Source organism: Leptopilina heterotoma, unplaced genomic scaffold (assembly GCF_015476425.1).
Source record: "Leptopilina heterotoma isolate Lh14 unplaced genomic scaffold, ASM1547642v1 Lhet_211, whole genome shotgun sequence".
NCBI classification, from domain to species: domain Eukaryota; kingdom Metazoa; phylum Arthropoda; class Insecta; order Hymenoptera; family Figitidae; genus Leptopilina; species Leptopilina heterotoma.
In genome coordinates this window covers 327,675-352,429 of record NW_025110928.1, presented here as the reverse complement: position 1 = coordinate 352,429, position 24,755 = coordinate 327,675, and the positions used below count along the sequence as shown (strand labels likewise).

At 25.3% G+C, this 24,755-nt stretch overlaps 1 protein-coding gene across 4 annotated transcripts in view; it reads left to right on the top strand.

The window, feature by feature from the left end:
• LOC122501558 (visual system homeobox 2-like) overlaps positions 1–24,755 on the top strand; it is a 97,862-nt gene that overhangs the window by 45,722 nt on the left and 27,385 nt on the right. For 2 of the 4 annotated variants that reach the window (XM_043611115.1, XM_043611112.1), the window contains exons 2-3: positions 20,725–20,815; positions 22,240–22,363. In XM_043611115.1, the coding sequence (XP_043467050.1) occupies positions 20,725–20,815; positions 22,240–22,363 (215 nt within the window). Of the gene's footprint in view, positions 1–20,724; positions 20,816–22,233; positions 22,364–24,755 lie in introns of all 4 variants that reach the window. The other 2 variants (XM_043611113.1, XM_043611111.1) reach the window with 1 other exon arrangement.

Below are 24,755 nucleotides of genomic sequence, written 5' to 3'. Positions count from 1 at the left end.
ACAAAAGTTAAATCACTTCCACTAATTATATGCATCAGAAAAGCTAGACTCGAAACAGAACCGGATTTAGTAACAAATTAGCAAAATTATCTATGAGGAAAGTTTCGCTAACTATTTATAGTATGGAAAACTACACTCTATACGCGAAACAGGTTCAACTAATGGAGAAACTAAAGCATTCACTATTGGAATTAGTTAAATATTTATTAACTTTTACTCAGAGTAACTTTCGCTAGGAAACAGTCATTACTATATAGCAGGAAAATTTACGCAAACAAATTCTAAACTTTCTTCACTAAAAAGAACAAAATTTTCTAAACAAAATAATTTCTAATGAAATTAACAAAAAATAATGAGTTTTACGTTTTTTTTATTGATTCAACAACATATTTTCTGTACTTCTATAAATCTAAACAGCACTTTAACCTATAAAGTCAGAAAATTTTATTAGCTTCAAATATCTGGCAATAGTTTTCAAAAACAATTTCTTAATTTTAAGATAATATTTATAGAGCAAAATGTTATTTTAATCAAAATCAAACTTAGAACGAAAAAAAACTTTAGATAGTGAATTTTCGGGGCAAAATATGGATGATAATACGCAGGGAAAAAAATTATCTATTTAAAAAATTATTATTAAAATTATTTATTTTTTTATTATCTATTTAATTTAACATTTAGCTACTTTAACCGATTTTAATTGCTATTATAAAGATGACTCACGGTTTTCAAAATTAAGCCCTTTTCGAAATTCATTCTTCAATTAAACATAAAATATTTTTTTTTAAATAAAACAGATCTACTAATTGTTAAAGAAACTTAACTAAAATTTAGTGAAATGTAGAACAGACCCAACGCTTTTGTATTACTCCTTAAATCTGAATTAATTAAAAGTTACTAATAAAATGACGAAAAGTAAGTAACCAAATGATTCATTAATAATAATTTTACTGTTGTAATCAGTGAAATTTTAATAATTGTTACCAAAACTTTACTAACAATTAGTAGAATTATTTTATTAAGAATCAATAAAGCAGTTTTACTAATAATTTATTTAAAGAATTTGATGACTAAAAAACCAGTAAAATTTTACAAACAACTAGCTATATTTAACTAAACAAAATGGGAAAAAAAGTCGGAAATATTTCCAACAAAATTTGAAATCTGTTTAACTTTTAATATAACAGATTTCAAATTCTGTTGGAACTTTAGGAGTGGATTTATAACTCAAAAAAACATACTCACAACTCCTAATATCATTTACTCCCTAAATTTTTTGCAGTGCAATATTAATAATAATTTTAGAACAGAGAAAGAATGTTTCATCTGGAACATCAACAAATCTTACTATATTAGCAAAATTTTTAGTTGTTTCAGTTGAGGCTTTCGCTATTAATAGAGAAACTTATCGCTGATCCAGATGAAAATTTTTTTCTGTCAGGTTTTTAATTATTTTTTAAATACAGAAAATTATGCCGAAATTTTTTACATCAACAGTTTTTTTAAGGATATCAAATTGAGACAAAAAACCAGGGTAGTCACAAGTTTCAGTTTATCAATTTTCCTGACAATTTACTGACATTAAAATTATTTTCAAAATAATTGACAAATAAATGTTTTTTTACAGGAAAATATGAAAGTTTACGGAAAATGAGTAAAATTTATGAAATTTAATAATTTCTAAAAATTACAACTATAACACTTTTGAATTAAATTATTTTCTGCAATTTTTAACTAAACTTCATCTCTAAATCAATTATTTAAAATAATTTTCTGAAAGTTTTTCGAGAATGAAATTATTTAAATACGAAAATTCAATTTTTTATAATAATTATAACTGTCCATGTTTTTTTTCAGTTTATAAAGATATACCTAATATTTTCAAAAAATAAAAATTTTTTGAAGAATTTTTGAGCATGATTTCTAAGAAATACTAATAAGTCCAAAAAAATAAATTTTTATTTGCTTTATTAGAAGATCATTAAATCTTAAAAAATTGTGACAAAAAAATTCTAAGAATTAAGTAGTTTTTAAAAATATTTTAATGTAATTTTTCAAAAACAATTGAATTTTTTAAAAGAGTTTTTGTACTATTTAAAAAAACTAATTAATTTTTTGATAAATTTTAATTAAATATTTTGACATGATTTTTTTCTTCAAAATGTTAAAAATAATTCTAAAATTTTATTATTTTTTGTATGTATTTGACTTTTTGAAAATATGTAGGTAATTAAAAGTTCTGAAAATAATAAATTTTAAAAAATTAGAAGCTAATTTACATTGATTTTCATTTTTAAATTTACGTTTAAAGACTTTTCATTAAAATTTTTGATAATTCAGTTATTTTTAATATTTGCAATTAAAATTCTTCAAAAGTTGATTTTCAAAAATTCTAACAAAATACATGAAAGAAATTAATTATTTTCAATTAAATTTTACAAAATTTCAATTATTCAAAACCTTTTTAATTGTATATTTCAAAAATTAAAATAGAAAACTGATTCAAAAATAATTTTTGAAAGATTTGTTTATAGTTATTTTTCGCATTATAAAAATCGAAATGAGTTACATTTAATACTAAAAAATATGATATTTTGATGCAATATTTGGAAGAAGAGTGGAGAAAGTCGAAATTTTTGAAAATAAGTAGAAAAAATCTCAATTTTCTCAATTTCCCTGACAAAAAAATTTTTCCTGTCATTTTCCTGAATTTACTGACTTTACTGGGCCACCCTGAAAACGTATCAAAAGTGTAGCGAAGCAACGTTTTGATTCGTTTTTGTCTCAATTTGATATCCTTAGAGAAACTGTGAATAATTTAAACTTATTCATCAAGAATAAGTCATTATCCCATAATACTTTAAACTTTCTCACGCACTTATCCGAAATTATAACAGAAAACAAAAGATATATTAAAATTCATCAAACATTTTCTTTCATTGAAATAACTTAATTTCTTAATGGACATTTCTATGATAATTCCATTGAAGTAGTAGTAGTGACAGCAGCAGCAGCATAATAATAATAATAATCTATCTTAAACAAAGCAAGTACGAAGAACACCCCTTTATTTAGAAGTGGAATACCGGACGGTTACCAGTAATTTTCAGGATTATCGCGTAAAGTCAATGCTCATTGTACTGTCCGGTAGTAAGGATGGGCAGGGGTTATTCTGTCAGTCGACGTGAAAGGGTTGAAGGAGATCCAGCAAGAGCGAGTGAGAAAGAAAGGAAGGATAGAGGAGAGAGGTGTTAATGGGGACGAAGAGTAGAAGTGGCTATAGCCTAGAGTCGTGTTAGGGCCAGGGCCATTAAGCTTAATGACATAATGAAGTAAATGGCTGTGCATGCCATACCATGCCAGGGACTATAGCTTATAACCACCGCACCCCCGCGCAATATACTGCGTGCCAGAAATTCCTGACTTATGCCTTCGGCACTTGTACTGTCCAAAGGGTTGGAACATTTCTACCGGTGGCGGTGGTTCTCTACCAAATGTGTCGGTTATAGTTGTTGACAACCCTGTATTTTAAGCTCAAAAGCCAACTGCGAGAAAATTCTACCGATATATGAACAGAAACTGCATTGCAAGGATGAAATTTACAGACGAGAGTGATTCTGGTTAATTTAGAAGCAGAATTTAAGATAAACTATATACAGTACTAGGAAAGATAAATAGATGAAATACTAGTTTAGTTTAGTTTAAAATGTTCTTTAACTTATTACTTATCGAATTTGTTTCAAAAAACAAAACATGTCATTATTTCTTCTTTATTCGTTTGATGACTCGTTAAAAGAACCCCAACCCCCAAAATGCCGCATCATCATAGAGAGCGTCGACACTTATTGTCATTAATTTTCTGGTAATTTGGATCGGAGCCAACATTACAACCATGGAGTGGTATATATTCCCATAAAGGGTTCTTCAGATTTCTTTGAAATTGTTTAACAAAAATCTCAATTTTACCCCAAATAAAATTTAGACTCTCTTTTGTTCCTCATATTTTAATCCTATTTTGATTCTCAAAAAAGTGCAGCTATTTTCAAAGTCTGATGTTCACACTGAAAGAACATCTTCGTTTGATCCAAAAATAAATTGTTAACGAAAAAATCTGTTTGAATTAATCATATATTATGATTAATCATATTTATCATATTGTAATCGTAATAAAGTAAATACCAATTAATTGACTACAATAAAAATTATTTAATACAAATAAATATTTATTTCATAATAGACAATTAATCGTTTATTTGCATCATAAATTCTTCTTCAGTGAATTAAATTGTTTTGAAAATGAATTTATAAATTGGTGATGTACAGAAATTTATAGATTTATATATAAGATTTATGGAATTTCTTTATAGAATAAGCAATGTTAGCTCTCTAAATTTGAATTAATAAAAATTAATTAATAATTAATTAATATTTATTCAGGGCTCGGATCGTCTTTAAGACTCAAAAAAAGTCGCTTTAGTCGCATAAATTTACAACAAAAGTCAAGAAAAGTCGCATAAAATTTCCAAAAAAGTCGCATGAAATTTTAGAAAAAACGACAAAAAGGAAACACGAAATTGTCAAAATTGTAAAAAAAATCACATTTCTCAACAACACATAAATTAATATCAAACAATCAGGAATAAAATTTTAAAAAATTTAATAAAATTCATAGCAAAATTTTAATTAGGTATTTTTAACATTTTTTTAAAAATTCTCTTTAAAATATCAATTATTTTTATAAATAATAAAATTCTTCTCCGAAATTCAATTATTTAACAAAAATTTTAATAAAATTCTTGTCGAAATTTCAATTATCTTTATAAATAATAAAATTCTTCTCTGAAATTCAATTATTTTAACAAAAGTAATAAAATTCTTCGCAAAAATTCAATTATATTCAAAATTTTTTTTTAATTTTTCGTCAAAATTTTATAAATAATAAAATTCATCATTAAAATTTAATTGTTTTCAGAATTTTTTTTTAAATTCTCCTCAAAATTTCAATTATGTTTATAAATATCAAAATTCTTCTGCAAAATTCAATTACTTTTAAACACTTTTTAGAAAAATCTGTTCAAAATTTCAATTATCTTTGTGAATAATAAAATTCTTCTCTGAAATTCAATTATTTGCAAAGAATTTTAATAAAATTCTTTTCAAAATTTCAATTATCTTTATAAATAATAAAATTCATACTAGAAATTTAATTATTTTCAAAAGTAATAAAATTCTTCGCAGAAATTCAATTATTTTCAAAATTTTTTTTAAATTCCTCGTTAAAATTTTTATTATCTTCATAAATAATAAAATTCATCCTGGAAAATTAATTATTTTTAAAAGTTCTGATACAATTTTTTGCACAATTCAATTATCTTCAAAAGTAAGAAAATTCTTCACAGAAAATCAATTATTTTCAAAAATTTTTTTTTCAAATTCTCTTCAAAATTTCAATTATCTTTGTAAATATTAACATTCTTCTGCAAAATTCAATTACTTACTAATGTTTTATAAATTTCTTCCCAATAATTCAATTATTTGCATAAAAAATAATTTAAAAAGTTTTTTTTTATAAAGTCTTAGAATTTAAATTAATGATTTTATCACTCGGTTATCTTTAATTATTATAAAACATGAAGACATCGATTGCTCCGAGTCGAAGACTCGGAGTGATCGATTTCTTCATGTTTTATAACAATTTTTTTTAAGTTGTTTAATTTCAAAAAGGTTTGAATTTGAATCTTTTGAAGAATTTTAATTCTTATGGAAAAATAATAATTAAATATTTATTTAAAAAAGAAGTAATTGATGTTTTCGAAAAATTTAAAAGAAATTTGTAAATAAATGTAACAGAACATTTTTTTGACTCAAACTTTTTCCTTTAAATTTAAAAAAAAATTTTAAATTTCATTCACATTTTACTAAAAAAAATCTCGAAAAAGTCGATTAGTCCCATTTTTTCACAAAAAAGTCGAAAAAAGTCGAAAAAGTCGCACAATCCGAGCCCTGTAATTTATTAAAAAAAAAGTCGTATTAAATTAAATTTATTAACATTTTAATTGATTCAAATTTAGAGAGCGTGATATTAAATTTAAAAAGAAATTTAGACTTAAATTTTAATAGAAAGTAAAAATTTTTTAAATCGAATAATCCTTTTTAATTTAATAATCAAAATTTGATATAAAAATTTTTTATTCATTAAATTTGAATTGAATTAATTCCTTATCCGGGTAAAAATAACCCAGTGTGTCATCGAAAGTTTAAAAATTCTGAAGTCCTATAGATCCTAATGGACTTATTGAAATCGTTGAAAAAGTAACATTTGTAGCTTCAATAGAGCAACTCAATTGTATGTAACTACGTGGAAAAATACAATTTTTGTTTTCGAATTTAAATAAAACTGTTTTAGTCCTCTATTGCCCTCTTTGTAAAAAAAAGTTGTGAAAAAATACCTGCACGAAAAAAAGAAAGATTTACTTTGATTTATACAGCACTAAAAAAGACTTATTTTGTTGCTCTGACAATTCAAATTTGTTGTACTAACAATAAATATTTTTAAGCAACAAAAAATGTAAAACAAACGAAATTTGTTAATTTTATAGTAAAAAATCTTTTTTCTCTAATTTACTTCTAAGCACAAAGTCTAAATTTATTAAAGAAGAAATTGGCTCAAGGGAAACGTATATCTCTCAATTGTAAAGATTTATTCTAAAAAATTATATTCTTAAAAATCACCAACAATCTATTTTCGAAATGAGACCAAGTTGGCCACTAAGCATTCAAAATTAGTAAAAGATCAATTTTCAAGACAAACAGAAAACGAGTTTCTCGGTTAGCACATCTTGTCACTCTATTTTGTTTTCAGAAAATCCGTTAAAATTGCCCTATTCACCCATTATTCTCTACCCGCGCAGTTATTTTAGGACCGAAACAGAAAACTAATATCTTTGGGAAAATGTGCAAATCTTAGCGGAAAATTACCTCCACTAAAGACACATATGTCTTCAACTCTCATCATCTTGAAATAAAAATAACACTTTCCCATCTTGATGGAAATATTGGTGGGAATATAAAATAAATAATTTTTGAAAACAAATTCTCTCAATTTCGACGAATAAACTACGAATTGACACCATGAATGAATACCAGAACGAAAACCAGTTTGATTTAAATTAAAGTAATGAAAAGTAAAAAAAAAGACAATGTAGTTGGATGTCCCGTGCCTCACACAAGACTCTAGCAGCAAACAAAAACACCTAAGACAAAGTAGAACATATTCTAAATCTCAATTAGAGTAAAAAAAAAGATCTTGTTTTCGGAGAATCAACACTTCTCCCATTGTTCCTCCATGGCATCTCAATACCATAACCATCATAATATTCACACCGAGTACAAGCTCAAATTTCACTATGGCTTTCGAAGAAAGAGTCGAGACACGCACTCCTTTAAATCTTCTGTCACACCGGGTGTGAAATTAAAAAAAAGAATAAACGAATCTAAAGAACTTCCTTCTCTAACCATTTCACCATATACATCTAACAAGGAACTTGAGGACTCTGATCCATGTTTTGCAAATGGAAAATAAAAGAATTATTTCACAACTTCGGATTTTATATATATATTCAACTCTCTAAATCTTAATCAATTAAAAATCACTGATTTGACAGAAAAAGTCAGTCACTGATTCAAATATTAATACTTCTATTATATTCAATAGTTGATAATCAGTTATTAGTCAACCGATTAAAAGTCAGTCACTGATTCAAATAGTAATGCTTCTACTAATCAAATAGTTCGTAATGACTAATAATCTGTTGGATTCTTTTGTAAATTATGTCAAAATCAAAATTTTTTCGATAACTAATGCAATTCATCAAATTTGACTATTTACTTAGTTGTTTCTTAATAATTTCTGAAGCAAAAAGTCAGCCAATATTTTACTAACAGTTATTTTAAACTAATTCATATTTAAAGAGCATGGTGTGCAGCTTCGTCTAATTAAATTCAAGAAATCGACGAATTAAAAATTTGAATTGCAGATGTAGAAAAATGAAATACTGGTGAACAAATAAATGGATATAAGCATAGATAACTGGTGCTAGAGTATATCAAGCGAATCGACTACACTTGCAGTCTGCAAAGAGAAGATCCCGAGGGATGTTTCGGTAGATTAGGGACCCTTCGTTTTTGCTACACATGTAACACTGGCTAAAATACTTGTAAAGAAACATAACATAGGGAGCCTAAGCTGCTAATGCTACCGCGATGTTTTGTAGGGTCGAATTAATTTGCTCAATTCAATCGATTTACAAGAAATTTTTTTTGTTTCACTTTCCATCAATGTCCATAAATATCCATAAATATTCAATATCCTATTTTATATTGTAGCCCTCATTAACTTATTTTAATTTATATTTAAACTTTTCCCACTTTTAATAACTTTTCTACACAGTAAAAAGAAAATCTCAATTTAAGTTCAGTCTTAAATTCAGCATTGTCTGCATCAATATCAAATTCTTAAAAATTCGTTCAGTAAATTCAGCATTGGCTGTATTAAAAATGTTACATCTTAATTTAAGATCCCTTAAAATAAGACTTTCTTTTAACTGTGTAATGAATTTGCGACTCAAAAGTCAAAAAGTAACTACTATCTAAATTTGAATTCGTAAAAATTAAGCCATTAATTCACAATATTAAGAATTTGTACTACAGTCAAAAACATTTATTTGCTTCAAATAACTAATTAATTGTCTATTAGTAACTAAATACTGACTTGAAACAAATAATTTTTAATTTCATAAAATAAATTGTATTTGAACTAACACCAAGAATTTCAGTATTTCAAGCAGATAACATTTAATTCACCATTTAATTTTTAGTGTAATTTTTTAACATAGGGATCACAGAGATTTTTTCATGTAATATTAGGTAAAAAAGAGAAATTTAATTATTAAAAAGGAAATTAAATTTAAAAAAGGGGGATTTTGAAATCTAACTAAAAAGTTATTGTACTATTAACGTATACAGTTTATTTTAAAACTTTTGTCCCTTTTTTCTTAATTGCAGAATTTTTAAATAAAACTGAAAAAAAAATTTGATTCAAATAACGAATTACTTGTCTATTATCAAATAAATATTTACTTGAATCAAATAATTTTAATTTTAATTAAATAAATTGTATTTAAATCAACAATTTCACTTCAAAATTAATAAACTTTAAATCAAAATTTTTGCGAAAACAGTGCTTTTGTTTTAAACTTTCATGAATTTTATTATATCTGAAGGAAATTTAAGTAATAATTAGGAAGATATAATTCTGCCATGGTAAATTTCTCTCCAAAACTAATAAAATTTACTATTACAAATTTTAATTTTTAAAATAACTGTTACTGTTTTCGAAGAAAATTTCTGGATAAAAGTTAGAAAAATTTACTTTAAAAGTAGTAAAATTGACTCTGGAAATAATAGTTTTTAATAATAAATTGTACATAAAAAAATATATTTGACTCAAAGCCAACTAGACTATTAATTTGTTTCAAATAAATTTTATTTGGTTTTAATAAAATTTAATTTGGTTCAAATAAAAGTTTTATTCATGTAGATTGTAGAATAAATAATCCAATTGACTTTAAGACAAATACATATTTATTTCAAACTCAAATAAATTATATTTGGTTTAAATAAAATTTTTTTCTGAGTGTATTACGTACGAGGAAAATTCTAAAAAATTTTATACAAAAATCGACTATGGAAATAGTAAAATTTGCTATATTTAAAATTGTCATTTCCAGAGTAAATTTTATAATAACTCAAGTAAATTTTAATAAAAATTAGTAAAATATACTTTCAACTTAGTAAAATTTATTTTGGTAGCAGTACAAGTTGACAGATGTTTCTAAAATTAAAAACTCGATGAAAATAATATCAAAAGATTTTGAAATTTAAAAAACTAAAAGTTCTCCAAAGTTTGCAAAAAGTAGAAATTTTTTCTTCAACGTAAATAAAAAATTTCCTAACTGTTACAAAAAAATGCCAATTTTTGTAAATTTTTCTTTAATAAAAGAGGAGAAAGCCTAATTTTAGGTGTTTCAGAAGATTTTTCAAATTTAAAGTGACGATAAAGGAGAAAAGAGGAAAAAGCCGACTAACCATGATCCCGGTACCTAATCATTGTTCCCAAAAAATTTAGTAAAAAAAAATTAGAACATATTTTGGTTCCAGTAACTTTTCCGGAAGTCACTTCCGCCAATTTTCCATAAATCCTTCCACATGCGAGAGTAATTACAATTATATAGTAATTTAAAGAGTTATGAAAATAAAAGTAAAATCAATTAAACAACTCTCCTTAGACTCTATACATAACAAAGAGTGAAATTGCATATATGGTTGATGAATAAATAAAATGGGTGAATTCGTTTTTTTTCCTTTTAGTAAATAAATTTTGAGAGAAGAGAAAGAGAGAAAGAAAACGAAAAAGAGTACAGAGTGGAAGTTGAAAAAAGCAAATAGATACAAATTTTCAATTACCCGCGACAAAGACGTAATTCCCAGTATAAAATGTTCTTTCGTGACGTTGGAGAGGTGGCTATTCGCGGTAGTGAAAAGATTTTCAAATTAAATTTTGGGATTAGTACCCGGACTTAATACGGCCAAGTGGCGGCGTAAGACGTCCCGTGGGAGTGCTACGTGCTACCCGGGACTCCTTTCTCATCCCACGGGACGACATATACCCTGTGTGTAACGACGTGACGACGAGAAACGCACACCCTCACGAAACACTTCGCACGTTTCCATTTGCTCTTCCACCCCCCTCCTCTATTTTCCTCCTTCATGCAACACATCTTCTTTCACTATCGTCTGCATTCACCCTTGTAAACTGTCTTTCTCTCTCTTTCTCTCTCTTTCTCTCTCTTTCTCACTTTTTCCCTCTATCTTTCTATCTCTCCATCTCTCTTTTGCTCTTTACCTCCCTTCCTCTCTCTATCTTCCTCTCTATTCGAAATCGATTACATAAAATACGATTAATCAATTACCTCTACTAATATTTTGACATAAATTGTAATAAATCATCGAAAAAGTACTCTATTTAGTGTTGAAAATAAATATTTTAAGGAGAATGTTTCGCCTTGAATTTGTTAAATCCACAAAAAAGAAATTAGTTTAGAGAAAATTGCATTGGATTAAAATGAATTGCAAAATTCTTTCTTTAATATCGAATTAGATTAAATTAATTTCAATGCAAGTTCAGGGAAAAAGTCAGTTCGCTCAGAGAAAAATTTGCTTGAAATATTCAAGTTTTAGTTGAATTAACTAAATAAATACATTGCACTGAAAGAAAATATAATTTATTTAAATAAACTCTTTAAATTTGAATTGCACTGAGAAAACATTATACTCGTTTCAAGTAAAAAAATAATTTTAAGTGATTTTGTTTCATTGAAATTAGTTTGTAAAAGCTTAATCCCAATATATAGCAAATTTTTACTACCTTGATACAAAAATAATTTGTGTTTGAATAATTATGCTTAATTCAAACATATTTTCTGTTTTGGTTTAAACAAAAAATATGCTTAAAAATTTTATGTTTGATTCAAACTTAAAAGTTGTTTATAAATAATTTAAAATCAACCATATATTATGTTTGAATTAAATATATTATTTCTACAAATGAACCAAAAAATATGTTTGAATTAAAGTTAAATTTTTTTGACTGTATAGCAAAGATATTTTAAGTTTGATTTAAACAAAAGTTTGAATTAAATAAATCGTTTTCTCAGTGTGGTAAAAATATTTACTAATTAGAATTAGTGACAGACTTTTTGCTATTGAATTATTAAATTTTACTGAAAAATAGTAATTTCTACTATTTATTCTATTTATTAGTAAAATTGACTAATTCAAAAGCAAAAAGTCAGTTACTAATTAAAATTACTAAACAATTTTACTAATTGAAATTTAGAAAGAACGATTAATTCTCTATTTATGAAAGAAATATTTATTTTTATCAAGGAATTTTTATTTAAGTCAATTAAGTTATATTTTCTTAAAATACTGAAATTATTGATTCAAATATCATTTAATTGATTTAAATAAAACATTAGGTTTGAATCAAATATAATTATCTTCGTTATACAGTCAACCAAAAATTTTTGAATTTTACATAGTAATTTTGATTCTATTTAACACATAATCAGTTTGATTCAATCAAAATTACATTTAATTCAATCATAACTTATGTTTAATTTTAATTCAAAAATATTTTTTTTGGTTGGATACTTATTTTAAAATAAAAAAAAAATTTTCTCAGTGTAGCTGTCCGAGGGAAAATAATTAAATAAGTAAAACAAATTAAAAAGTAATTTACCAATTAAAAACCAATTTTAGAATAAAAATAATAATTTAAAGTATAAAACAAATAATTTAAACATAAAAGAACTTTTTGCATAATTAAAAATTGATTTTAAATATAAAAATATTGATTCAAGAATAAAACATTGTTCTCAACAAAATTTTACAAGAAAAAAATTTGAAAATTGAATTTAACGGAAGATTTATCATAAACATATATATACGTAAGTACATTCAGAGCGTAATAAGTTTTAATTTGTTAATTAAAAAGTGTTATATTTTTAGCGAAGAGGTAATGCGACGCAAATTTTTTTCAGAGTAATTGTAGCGGAATTAAAAAGTGGAATGTAAAAACAGTTCCTAAATTGAACACTTGTATTTAATTAAGAATTTATATCTCGGGAATTAATTGAATGTATATGACGTTTGTATTCTATGAAAAAATTCCTATTGATGGAATAATTTAGCCGCGCAGTCTAGTTTTATATACACGTGTATTTATAAATTTAATGCAGTCACTGAATTTTGTCTTTAAACGAATGTAATTAAATTAATTTATTTAATCGCAATTAAATTACACTCAAATTGAGAATTTTTTTTTCTAACATATATCGTGAAAAAATAAAACCTCTTATTGCCCAACATTATATAATTAATTTTTTGTAAGGAATGTGAAATTTTTTATTTTACAAATTTAGATGAAATTAAATTATTATTTTTGTTGTAATTCAATTTTTTATGTCTAATTTTTTTAAATTACCAAAATATTTGTTAAAGTTCGAACTCTATAAATTTTAATTAGTTGAAAATAATCAAATTTTTTCAATGACTATCAAGTTGAGACAAAAAATGAATCAAAAAGTTGCTTCGCAACATTTTTGATTCGTTTTTTGTCTCAATTTGATAGTCTTAGAAAAAATGTGAATTAATTTGATAGTAAAAAGTCAATCACTGATTTAAATAATTGATTAAAATCAAAATTACTACTAATAAAATAGTTAATAACTAATGATTAGTTACTTTGACTTTTAGTTTACGTCAAAATAACTAAAAAAATTTGTAACTATAATACAATAAGTGAACATTGGCTATTTTTTTTTAGTTTTAATTAATAATTAGTAGCAAAGATTTTACTAACAATCAGTTATTTTTAACTAATTCATGTTTAGAGAGAATTACTGTTGTAATTTACAATTAAAAAAAGTTTTTAATTTATTCTTTACTTTAAAAATGATTTAAATTCGAAAAATGTTGCTCAATAATTTTTCTCTAAAATTTCTTTGAACCACAAAAATGAAAAATTAATTTTTTTAATATTTAACATATTTTAAAAAATTAAAAAGCAATAGTTTGCAAAAATAGTAATTTTGAAACATTCATTTTTGTTTCAACATACGTGTTTTGATACTAGTTGGTCATGAAAAATAGAGAAATAGATTTTTCTTCACACCTCAGTAGAACAAACTACGTTCAGTCAGACAGGGAAACTCAGAATATTCAGTATTCTTTCGGTTAGAAAAATATTATCTTACTCACATCTAATTATTAATTTACAAAAATGGATTCATTTGTTATTGAAGATTAAAAATTTGCTAAAGCAATTAAAAATACTGCAAAAACTATTGTCTGACTGAACACAGTGCTTTTCTCCTTAATCGTACAAAGAAATATTTTTGGAGAAAAATCAACTTAATAAATTAATCATAAAAAAATCATTCGAGGCAACCAAATTTTTATAAATATTTTTGGATAAATTATCCAAAATTGTCATCAATAGATTCAGTAAATCCTTTAACAAAATCTTTTATTTTCTATTTAAAATCTAAGTTCCTTATAATTTAAATATTTAATGCCTATACACACTCGAAAAAAATTTATTTGATTAAAATAACTGATTACTTGTCTGTTAGCAACTGATTATTATTTACTTAATCAATAATTTCAGTACTTCCAGTAAATACCATTTTATTGATTTAAATAAAAATTATTTGATACAAAAATAAAAATTTAATTGATATAAATAAATATTTATTTGATAATAGACAAGTAATCGTTTATTTGAATCAAATAAATTCTTTTGTCATTAGTTTACGATATTTTTTAAAATTACAAGGAATTTATTAAAGAATAAAATAAAAATTTCAAAATATCCAAACCCTATTTTTGTATTACTGTACATTAACCGTTTCCGACGGTAGCCTTCTTTTAATTCATTATCCACCAACAATTGTACTTAAACCTTAATACCTACTTAATACCTTAATACAACAAAACTACTCATGTAAATAATAATAAAAAAAAAAATGACAGCATTCCATTAACACCAAGAACGATTCATTAAATAATCATGAATGTTTATTCTTTAAATGAAAATCCAACAGGTAATTTTTTAATGGAGGAAAAAGAAAATCAATGTCAAAAGTTAAATGGAACTTCCTTGAACTAATTTCTACTTTGACTAAACTGACGGAAATAATTCTTATCTTTCTCTCTCTCTCCCTCCTTTTTTTTATAATTCCATCAGATTATTATTCTTTGTTAAGAAAAGCGCCAAATTGAAATTTATTATAGAACAGTAGGAGAACTTGTGTGTGTTTGTGTGTTTTTTTGCTCATACACATAGAGTATAATAACGAGTTAAGTTTAGCTTAAAGCTTTAACAGCTACTAAGGTAAAAGCTCATTCTATCTTACTCTTAAGCACGGAAAACAAGCTGTGTTAGATGAAGGGGGCATTTTGAGAGCCGCCATTGGCTATCCACGCTCCTTTATTGCCGGTTGCCTGGTAACCAACCCGCCACTAACACAACCCCTCATTTAGTACCGACCTGCACCTCCACCACCACCACCAACACCCCCTATATTTCCACATCCCTTCAACGAATCCTTATCAATGTGTGGGTGTTTTATCTATGTATGTACGTGTGAGTGTGGATACGAATGTATAAGGCACAGTTTTCCATGTGTTTGAAAACGCGTTTAAAGTAATTTGCGAGTGTTGAAACGCGTTCCGAGTTCACTTGGGGGCGTCTCGGGGTGTGTATAGGTTCGTGTACACACGTATAAATATACATATGTGTATATATTTGGTAAAATATACCACTGTTTTTTACACATGTGTGCAAGGGTGCTCGTCCAAAGCAGACATTTGCCCGAGTATATCATACAAGCGAAACCATTATTTAAACCATTTATTTTTATACAAGCGAACTATTTATTTTTACACTAAAATATATGGTCAAAAAAAATTATTTTTTAAAACTATTGCTTAAAGTTTTCAATCATAATGAATAAATGATCCAGAATGAATAAAAATATAATTGCTCGTATTTTGCATATATATTTGTCTTGCAACTAAATAGAAATTTATTTGTTGTAAATTTTATTTGGTTCACTGAGAAAACGATCTATTTGATTCCAACAATTTTTGTTTAAATCAAACTTAAAATATCTTTGCTATACAGTCAAACGAATTTAAGTTTAATTTAATTGGTAATTAATTTATTTATTAATTTATTAAATTTTTTGATTCATTTAAAGAAATTATATTTAATTCAAACATATTTTAATTTTTTTGATAATAATTTACAAAGATTCACCTCAGCATTACGTTTGAATTAAACATAGTTATTTAAACAAATAATATTTTTGAATCAAAATAGTAGATATTTTCTATATATTAAGATTAAGCTTATAAACTGATTTTAATTAAAAAAAATCACTTAAAATTATTTTTATATTTGAATTAAGTATAATTGTTTTCTCAGTGTTCAAATAAAAATATTATTTTCTCTCAAAATAAATTTTTGATGCGAAATAAAATTTTTATTACTAAACAAATAAAAAGATTAGTCGGCTGTGAGACAATAATATATTCATTTGACAAAAATATAATAATAATAAAGACTAATTATTAGTTAAGTTCCACTGTAAACTAAGAAGTATTAAAAAGCTGAAGTTGAAGTTTAAATTATAACAGTAAAAATGATTAAATCAATCAATTTTTGGATTAATTTTTTCCGTGAAAAAAATGTCTAAATCATTTTTAAAGCATTTTGAAAAATAATCCTTCGATGAATTATTTTTAAATTATTTTAATTTCAATATTTATCACTAACAAAAATTTATTTCATTCAAATAACTGATTATTTGTCTATTATCAGATAAATATTTACCTGAATCAAATAATTTTTCTTTAAATTAAATAAATGATATTTGCTTCAAATACTAAAATTTGATTTAAATACAATTTACTTGATTTAAATAAAAATTATTTCATCCAAGTAAATATTTATTTGATAATAAACAAGTAATCGGTTAATTAAATTAGAAAATTTTTTTTCGGTGTAGCTTATATCAAAATACCTGAAATTTTATATAATCAAAATTGACTATTTTCTTAATTAATTATTTATTAACAATTAGTTATTTTCTACTAATAAAGAGTTATTTTTTAGTAATTGCAGAAAGCAAAAAGTCAGCAAGGATTTTACTAAGAATTAGTTATTTGTGACTAATTAAAATTTAGAGAGAATATGCCAGTAAACTTTACAAATTTGAGTTAGTGAAAATTGAGTCCCTATATAATTCATAATAGTAAGAATTTTTAGTCATTTTTTATTAAAACTTTAGAAAAAGAAATTCGAACTACTAAACTGAATAAAAATTATTTGATTTAAATAAACGATTACTTGTTTATTATTATAAATAAATATTTATTTGCATCAAATAATTTTATTTGAGTCAATTAAATGGCTTTTGCTTAAAATAATGAAATTATTGGTTCAAATACAATTTTTTAGACTTAAATAAAAATAATTTATTTAATTAAATATCAAAACAGTAATATTTTATTAAAAGTTAGTGGATATTGTTGCTAATGTGAATTAATAATTTAAGGGGAGACCCCACCTTAATTTTGACCCCTTTAAAATAAAATTATTAAACGAGGTAATATTTTTTTTCTTGCATTATTTTTAACCTGAAAAGATATAAGATGGTCAAAAATATTTAATTTTAATTTTTTTCTTCTGACCTATTGCATATTATTGCAAATCCATGCGAGAAGTTGTTTAGAATGGTAAAATATGCATGGAAAAAAATTTTCGTTAAATAATATTAAAAACTGTAAGAGAAGATCGATTTTTTAATATTCAAATCTTTAAATTTTGCCGAAATTTCGAAAGCCTTAAATCTTTAATTTTTTTCCAAATTGTGTATATTTACGTAATTTGATGCTATTATTCAAAAAACATTGTTAAAATTGACATTTAGCTCATTTTCGTGGTAAATTCCATAAAAATCATAGTCCGAAGCTTTTATGGTATACTTTATATATACCAAAATAAATGCAAAAAGCCATGATTTTTATAGTTTTTACCATGAAAATGAGCTAATCGTCAACTTTAACTATGTTTTTTCGACTCAGAGCATCAAATTGGAAAAAAATAAAGGTTCAGGACTTCTGAAATTTCGGCAAAATTTAAAGATTTGAATATTAAAAATCGATCTTCTCTTACAGTTTTTAATATTTTTTAACGAAAATTTTTTTCCATGCATATTTTACCATTCTAAACAACTTCTCGCATGGATTTGTAATAATATGCAATAGGTCAGAAGAAAAAAATTCTAACCTCTTTAAAAATTAAAATTAAATATTTTTGACCATCTTATATTTTTTCAAGTTAAAAATGATGCAAGAAAAAAAATATTACCTCGTTTAATAATTTTATTTTAAAGGGGTCAAAATTAAGGTGGGGTCTCCCCTTAGATTTAGATTTATATGTAAATTTAAATTAATAAATAACTAAATAGTCGTCCTCCAATTCAAAGTAGTAAATGACTTTTACTAACTTTAGTCATTTTTCACTAAAACTTTGGTAAAAAAATTTTCAATTAATAAATAAAAGAATTAAATTCTATACTAAAAATTATTAAACATTATTTTTATTTATTAGAATTAATAAAAAACTTTATGAATCAGAATTGGTGAAAATTTTAACTAAGTAGAATTAGTGAAAATTTTTATTAATTAGAATAAGTGGACGTCTTTTCACTAGCTCAAATTTAAAATTTAACTTCAATTATCATTATCAACTTTTAGTTAATTAGAAACAAGATGATTTATTAAAGAATTTCATATGTACGCATGTCTATAATTGGATGCATTATACTCTATATATGCATATTTATAGAATTTTGCATGTTGTCGACTATTAAAATTCATAATTAAGAATTAAGATATTTCTTTAACTTATTAGAGCACTGTGAATGAAGTGGGTTCAGATAGAGATGTCAAGCACTGCAGTTGACAAGAATAAAAAAAATAACAAGAATTATAGAAGTTAAATTGTATAAGATTAATTAAAAATAGTAATTACGTAAACTAGATTCACTGTTGTGTAATTAATAGAAAAAAAGACTCTTAAGTTGTTTTTACAGGTAGTCAATAAACTAATTAAAAGTGACTTGTTACTTTTCTCATTACTGCGTAGAAAATCAACATTTACAATTTAATGGAATTCTTAAACAAAAAATTCGTTTAACAGAAATTCTCAAACTCTGCATATTTTGTGAGGTTTTATTTTTTCACTATTACTTCACTAATATTACTATTAGAAATTATTTAATTACTTGTTTCAAATCGGAATGAAAAACACGTCCAATTGGGAGTTATTCGAATTCAATAGATAAATGCATACTTAAAAGTAAAACTTACTATTGATTATAAATTTTAATTCCGAAAATATTTAATTTAGGGTTAAAAACTCACCGGCATAGTTTCTCTTTGCAGAAGATGGAGTTATGAGCATTACTATTACTTTCATTACATTATCATTATTAATGTTGTTATTATTATTATAACAATTATTTCCATTCTGTTGTGACTTCGTTCGCTTATTTCATTCATTTTATCTGCAAAAAGAAAAGGAAAAAAATTCATAGATTAATTCAAGTGTGAAAAAAATAAAATTTTAAAATCCGATTAAATTCTACCAAAGAAAAAAGTGCAGATAGAAAAATACTTATATAAAAAATCGTTAAAAGAATAATTTCCAAATAAAAGAAATTATTATTATTAATATATATATATATACGAAGGGCGATAATGCATATACAGACATATAATCAAAAGTCGTATGGAGTGTTTGTCGTTGACAATTTATGTTAAAGTCAAATTAGTCAGAGGACATATAATTAGATTAAAGCTCTTAATTAATGGATAATTAATTTTCAACTCTGGTCGTGCTTGGCAGCAGGCATATGACCTTTCCCAGGCAAACTCAACCTATTTCAAATAACGGGAGAAGGCGAAAGCTTATGCGCAGAAAGGGTAAACTTACGGCGCATTGTTTTATAGAAAATCATGTGAGCTATTTGGTGACGCGTGTAGCTCGTTAATTCCAATTTCATTTATATGCATACATATAATTGATAATTATTTGTTAAATTACTTAATTGGACTACTTCGCAGTTCAAATATATTTCCTATACTGCTTTCCTATATATAATTTATATATTTACACTAATATTACACACTAATTTACACTAATATTAACTACAATTTTGATTAAGTTACATATTGATTACATATTCAAAATTTTAACTTTGCATATTTAGGGAAATTAAATGAAACTAATTTTCCAAATGTGGAAAAAATAGGTACAAAAAATGTAAATATTAAAAAATTTCCTAATCATTAAATTGTTCCATTTTTTCATCTGCTATAAAAGCGAACAAAAATAAAATTCTTTGTGAAGCAAATGAATAATAATTTTATACAATTTAATTATTTAAATTTTTAACCGAATGTGAAATAAATCCTTTTTTGTTTTTATTTAATTATTTTTAATGAGAATTATTTTTATCACGATATTATTTTTAAAATATCGACTCTAGCGTTATGTGCGTATTTTTGTTAAATATTCACATTATAATAAAAAAAACCCATCCAAATAGACACGTTCGCAAGCTATTGAATAATCATTAAATCTCCCAACATTCAAAGGTAGATATATTGAAATAATAGGTAATTTGATATACGATATGTTGTGCGTTTCATATCTCTTTAGCACATAACCATCCCTATAATTATCAATTACTCATATGGTTTTGCAACATAATGAGTTTCGGATTTATCGACGCATGCTTCAAATCTATATATTTATATTATTACTCCATACGTGATTCACGAAATGAATGTTTATTTTCAATTTTATAGGAAAATAATTATAAAAATATTTTTCGTATTTATATGTAGTTGCTCAATAAGATAAACCTACTGATAAGATTTATTAAACAGTTTCAATTATACATTCTTTAAATCCATGTGAAAGTTTCAGTAAAATTTTAATTTATTAATCTTTTATTATTTTTACAGGATTAGTGCACTCTATTGATGCGAGTAAAGATTTTACGGTAGACGGCCTTTCGGGATTCAGTAAAAAGAAGAAAAAGAAGCGTCGTCATAGGTAAGGCTCTTAAATTAATTTCTATCTTGAATAATTAATGGAATGATTAACTGGAACTGATGTAAATAGAGAAGTACGTACAATATTTAAAATCTTTTTTTTAATGAACCATTTTTTGATTAAAATAAAAAGGAGCATTTGTTAACTAAACAAAATAAAAAGAATAAATAACTCTAAATATATCATTTACTCTGTATCAAAATTTAAAAAAATGTAATTCTAAAGATACAATCAGACACTTGTCGCAGTGTTCATTAAGAAAAGTGTTTTTACTCTTAACAAGAGTATTCTATACAGTTCAAGAAGAGAATGTTCGAAACAGATATTTTGTTAATTATTATTGGCTTGATTTTGTAATGAGGTATCTCATTATAATGTTTTATTCGGTTCACCATATACAGTACATACATATCTATATTGTAATGAAAAAAAGGGGAAATCTGGGGCTAAATTATACATCCGACTAAACGAAACGCTACACGATCGGCAATCGACGGTGTGTCAGGGTCTTAACGAGATGATGATCGTCCGGGAAGTGACTTTCAATTTTTGAAGAACTTTCACGCCTGACAGATGTCTGTTCGCACGGCGCAACCGGCAATTTGTCGAATTAACGTTAATTGGATGTCTTGCTTATATTTCACTCAACTATTTCCATCACACATATTTGAACATAATTATAATGTCTTGTGTTTCTTAATTTCAAATTATTTAAAACGTATATGATCATTCATAAAATAAATAAGAGTCTATTTTGAATTCTAGCTTCATCTCAATTATAAAACTATCTCATAGCTTGACAAACAGAAAATAGTTACAATGCTCTATTCAGAGAAGAATTCTTCGAAAATTTAGATCTAGAGAAAAGAAATAAATAAGATCCCACAATTAATTTTTCCACGAGACCAATTTTTGTTTAGATTATATATAAAGTATTCATTTAATTATATTTATACTAAATTAACCCACAAGAAATTTCTTATAGAAAGAAGCTATTCTTTTTTTTTAGAAAATTAGATACTTTCACAAATAGCTATTGAATTTCCTATTTCGGTTGTTTTCATTACCCACGGTCTAAGCATAACACTCACAACCATTTATCTTTTGCCAGAAGGCTAAAGATATTATTTTAGGCAAAAATGAGCTAATTTGAAACTGCCAAAACAGAAAATTAGAAATCTCTAATTATCTCATAGAAGACAAACAAATATTTAGAGCTAAATGAACTGTAAAAATTTAACTACCACACAATTAAGGAATAAATAACAGATATTTCTTTTCTACTAAATACCTATAAATTTGATATCGAAGAGTTTTTGTTTTCAATTGTATGAACGAATATTAGGCGGATTCAGTCAATAGAGTTAACTTTAGGTAAAAAGTTGTAATGGCATATAACTAGGTTCATATGGTTGTTGCTCCAGGACGATCTTCACGTCCCAGCAGTTGGAGGAGTTGGAGACTGCTTTCAAGGAGGCCCATTATCCCGATGTCTATGCCCGAGAGATGCTCAGCCTCAGAACCGACTTACCGGAAGATAGGATACAGGTAAGAGGACGAATAAGTGCGAGCATTTTGTTCCCTAACTTTTAAAAGATTATACACACAAGCAAACAAATTTAAATTCTAAATTATATCCATATTCATTTTCAGCGGATTCTTTTATTTAAATTTTTCAAATGTAAATTTCTCAATGAAGAAAAATGATCGTTATATTACTCTTTGTTATATCATTATCATTAGTATATTATTGTTAAGAAATAATTACTTTTAGCATACTTTTGTTAATACAATATAAGAATATTAGTGCTAATATATTACTATTCGCATACTATTTTTAATAAATTATGAAAAGTATATATTATTATTAAGTAAATTATTAATCATATCATCTTTGACAGTTTATGTGTATATAATTTTTTAAAAGTTAGTTATGAAATCTGATAATCTAACAAGACAATAAAAACAACTATATATAAGATGCAAGAAACAAAAGCTTACACTTTAAAAAAAGTCCTAAGGCATTTAAAGCTTGAATTGTTTTTTTAAAATTCAACACATTTGGACTTGAAATGAAAGTAAACTTTCTTTAGCTTTTAAAAGCAGTTTTCTAGTCTGAAATTATTTGAATAATAATCATTTAAACAATTATTTGAATTAATGTATAAGTTTTAGTAAAAATTGGGTTGAATAAGAAAGGCATGTTTTACAGTATATAAAATTTACCAAATGTCACAAAAAACCAGTTAAATATTCTCTATCGAACCTACACTTGCATTAACAGAATAAACGTTAGAATACCCTTGAGACACTAACATATTTTTCAAAGCAGGAATGTAAAAATATTACAACAAATTATATTAAAATTTTACAACTATGAAGAATTCTTTAATATTTAAACCAAAAATGAAACTTTGAGACTATTTCATCAAAAGAAGACAAAGAAGAAGAAAACGCTTATTACATATAACTAACAATTACGCATAAAATTCAAACTGAAAGTATTCTATAAAATTATAGAATATAAATAAAATGTTATTTTCCAATTACAATAAAGTTTTGTTCTAAACTTCATGTACATTATTTTTTATGTTTAGTTATAATTAATTATATGAATCTGTAATTACTTTATAATATCTACTAATTTTTAATAATTTTTCTTCTACGGATCTTTAATAAGTTTTTTTATTCTGAAAGAAAAATGCAGAATTTAAATATATTATTAACAGAAGAATGTTTTTAATTTGGGATATTTCCTCTCATTTTTTCAATATCTCATAAATAAAGACTACAGGATTATGTTATTATAATTTCTGTATAAATTTTATCTTACTATGTTGTTCAATTAATCTAATTAATTCTTCAATCATACACTAAATTTAAACTCAAAATTATCAAAAATTATAAAAGTACAAATGCATCGTAATACAAAATGGGGGCTTGATCTTTTTTATCAAAAATATGATGCCCAAGATATATATGTACATTATTATCCAATTATTATAATCGAATAACAATAATTGCGTCCCTAAAGAAGACTATACCTAACGCAAATACTTTTGGAGAATGTTTACTTGTCGAACCTTAGTGATTATATTTTGATACAATCAGAATACAATGAAGGGGTAAGTATAGGGTGGAGGTAAAACGGGTTAAAGGAAAAGGTAGTAGGGAAGAGAAACGCGTAACAGGGGTGCGCGCCGTTAGAACCGAATGTAGTGGCGCGTACATATCCCAACAAAGCGGCCATTGCAGGATGGGTGCGGTCCCGCGAGCCAATCAGCGCGACAGGCCGCGGTATGCTGGCCAATCAGAGTACGCCGTCGCAACCGTCTTTTGTTTCTAAGTTCCCCGCGAAAGGCGACACAATATAACGAACGCACTGGGAGAGGGAAACAGACTGGTAATCGTTAACGAGATATTTTTTTACAAAACACTCTTTCATCCCTCTCCCTCTCTCATTCACCACCATTTCCTCCTGTTTCTCTAGATCCTATCCTCCAACCTCCTCTCTTCCCCTCTTTCTCGATTTCTCAAATTCCTAGAATTATTCTCTCTCTTGCCTTCAATCTTTCTTCTTCTATTAACTACATCCTTTATTCTTAATACCGTGTACACCTTTTCTTCAAATTCCTCCACCATTACACATTAGCTCCTTCCTTAATCCCCTTCTCTTATTTTTTTATTTAATTTTTCCTCACTCACACTGCTCAACTTTTTTTTCGACCCCATTTTGAATTTTACTCCATTTGCAGTTTATTAAATCTTTTGGATTAGAGTTTTGAAGGACTCTTATTGTTTTGCTCTTTCCGTTTTTCTTCAAGAATTGCCCTTCACCTGTTTGTATATAGTTCTCTATCTTATTCTTGGTTTTCTTACTGAGGGAAAATTTTTCAAGTACGTGAACGATTTATTTTAAAACGGATATATTTTTCCAAAT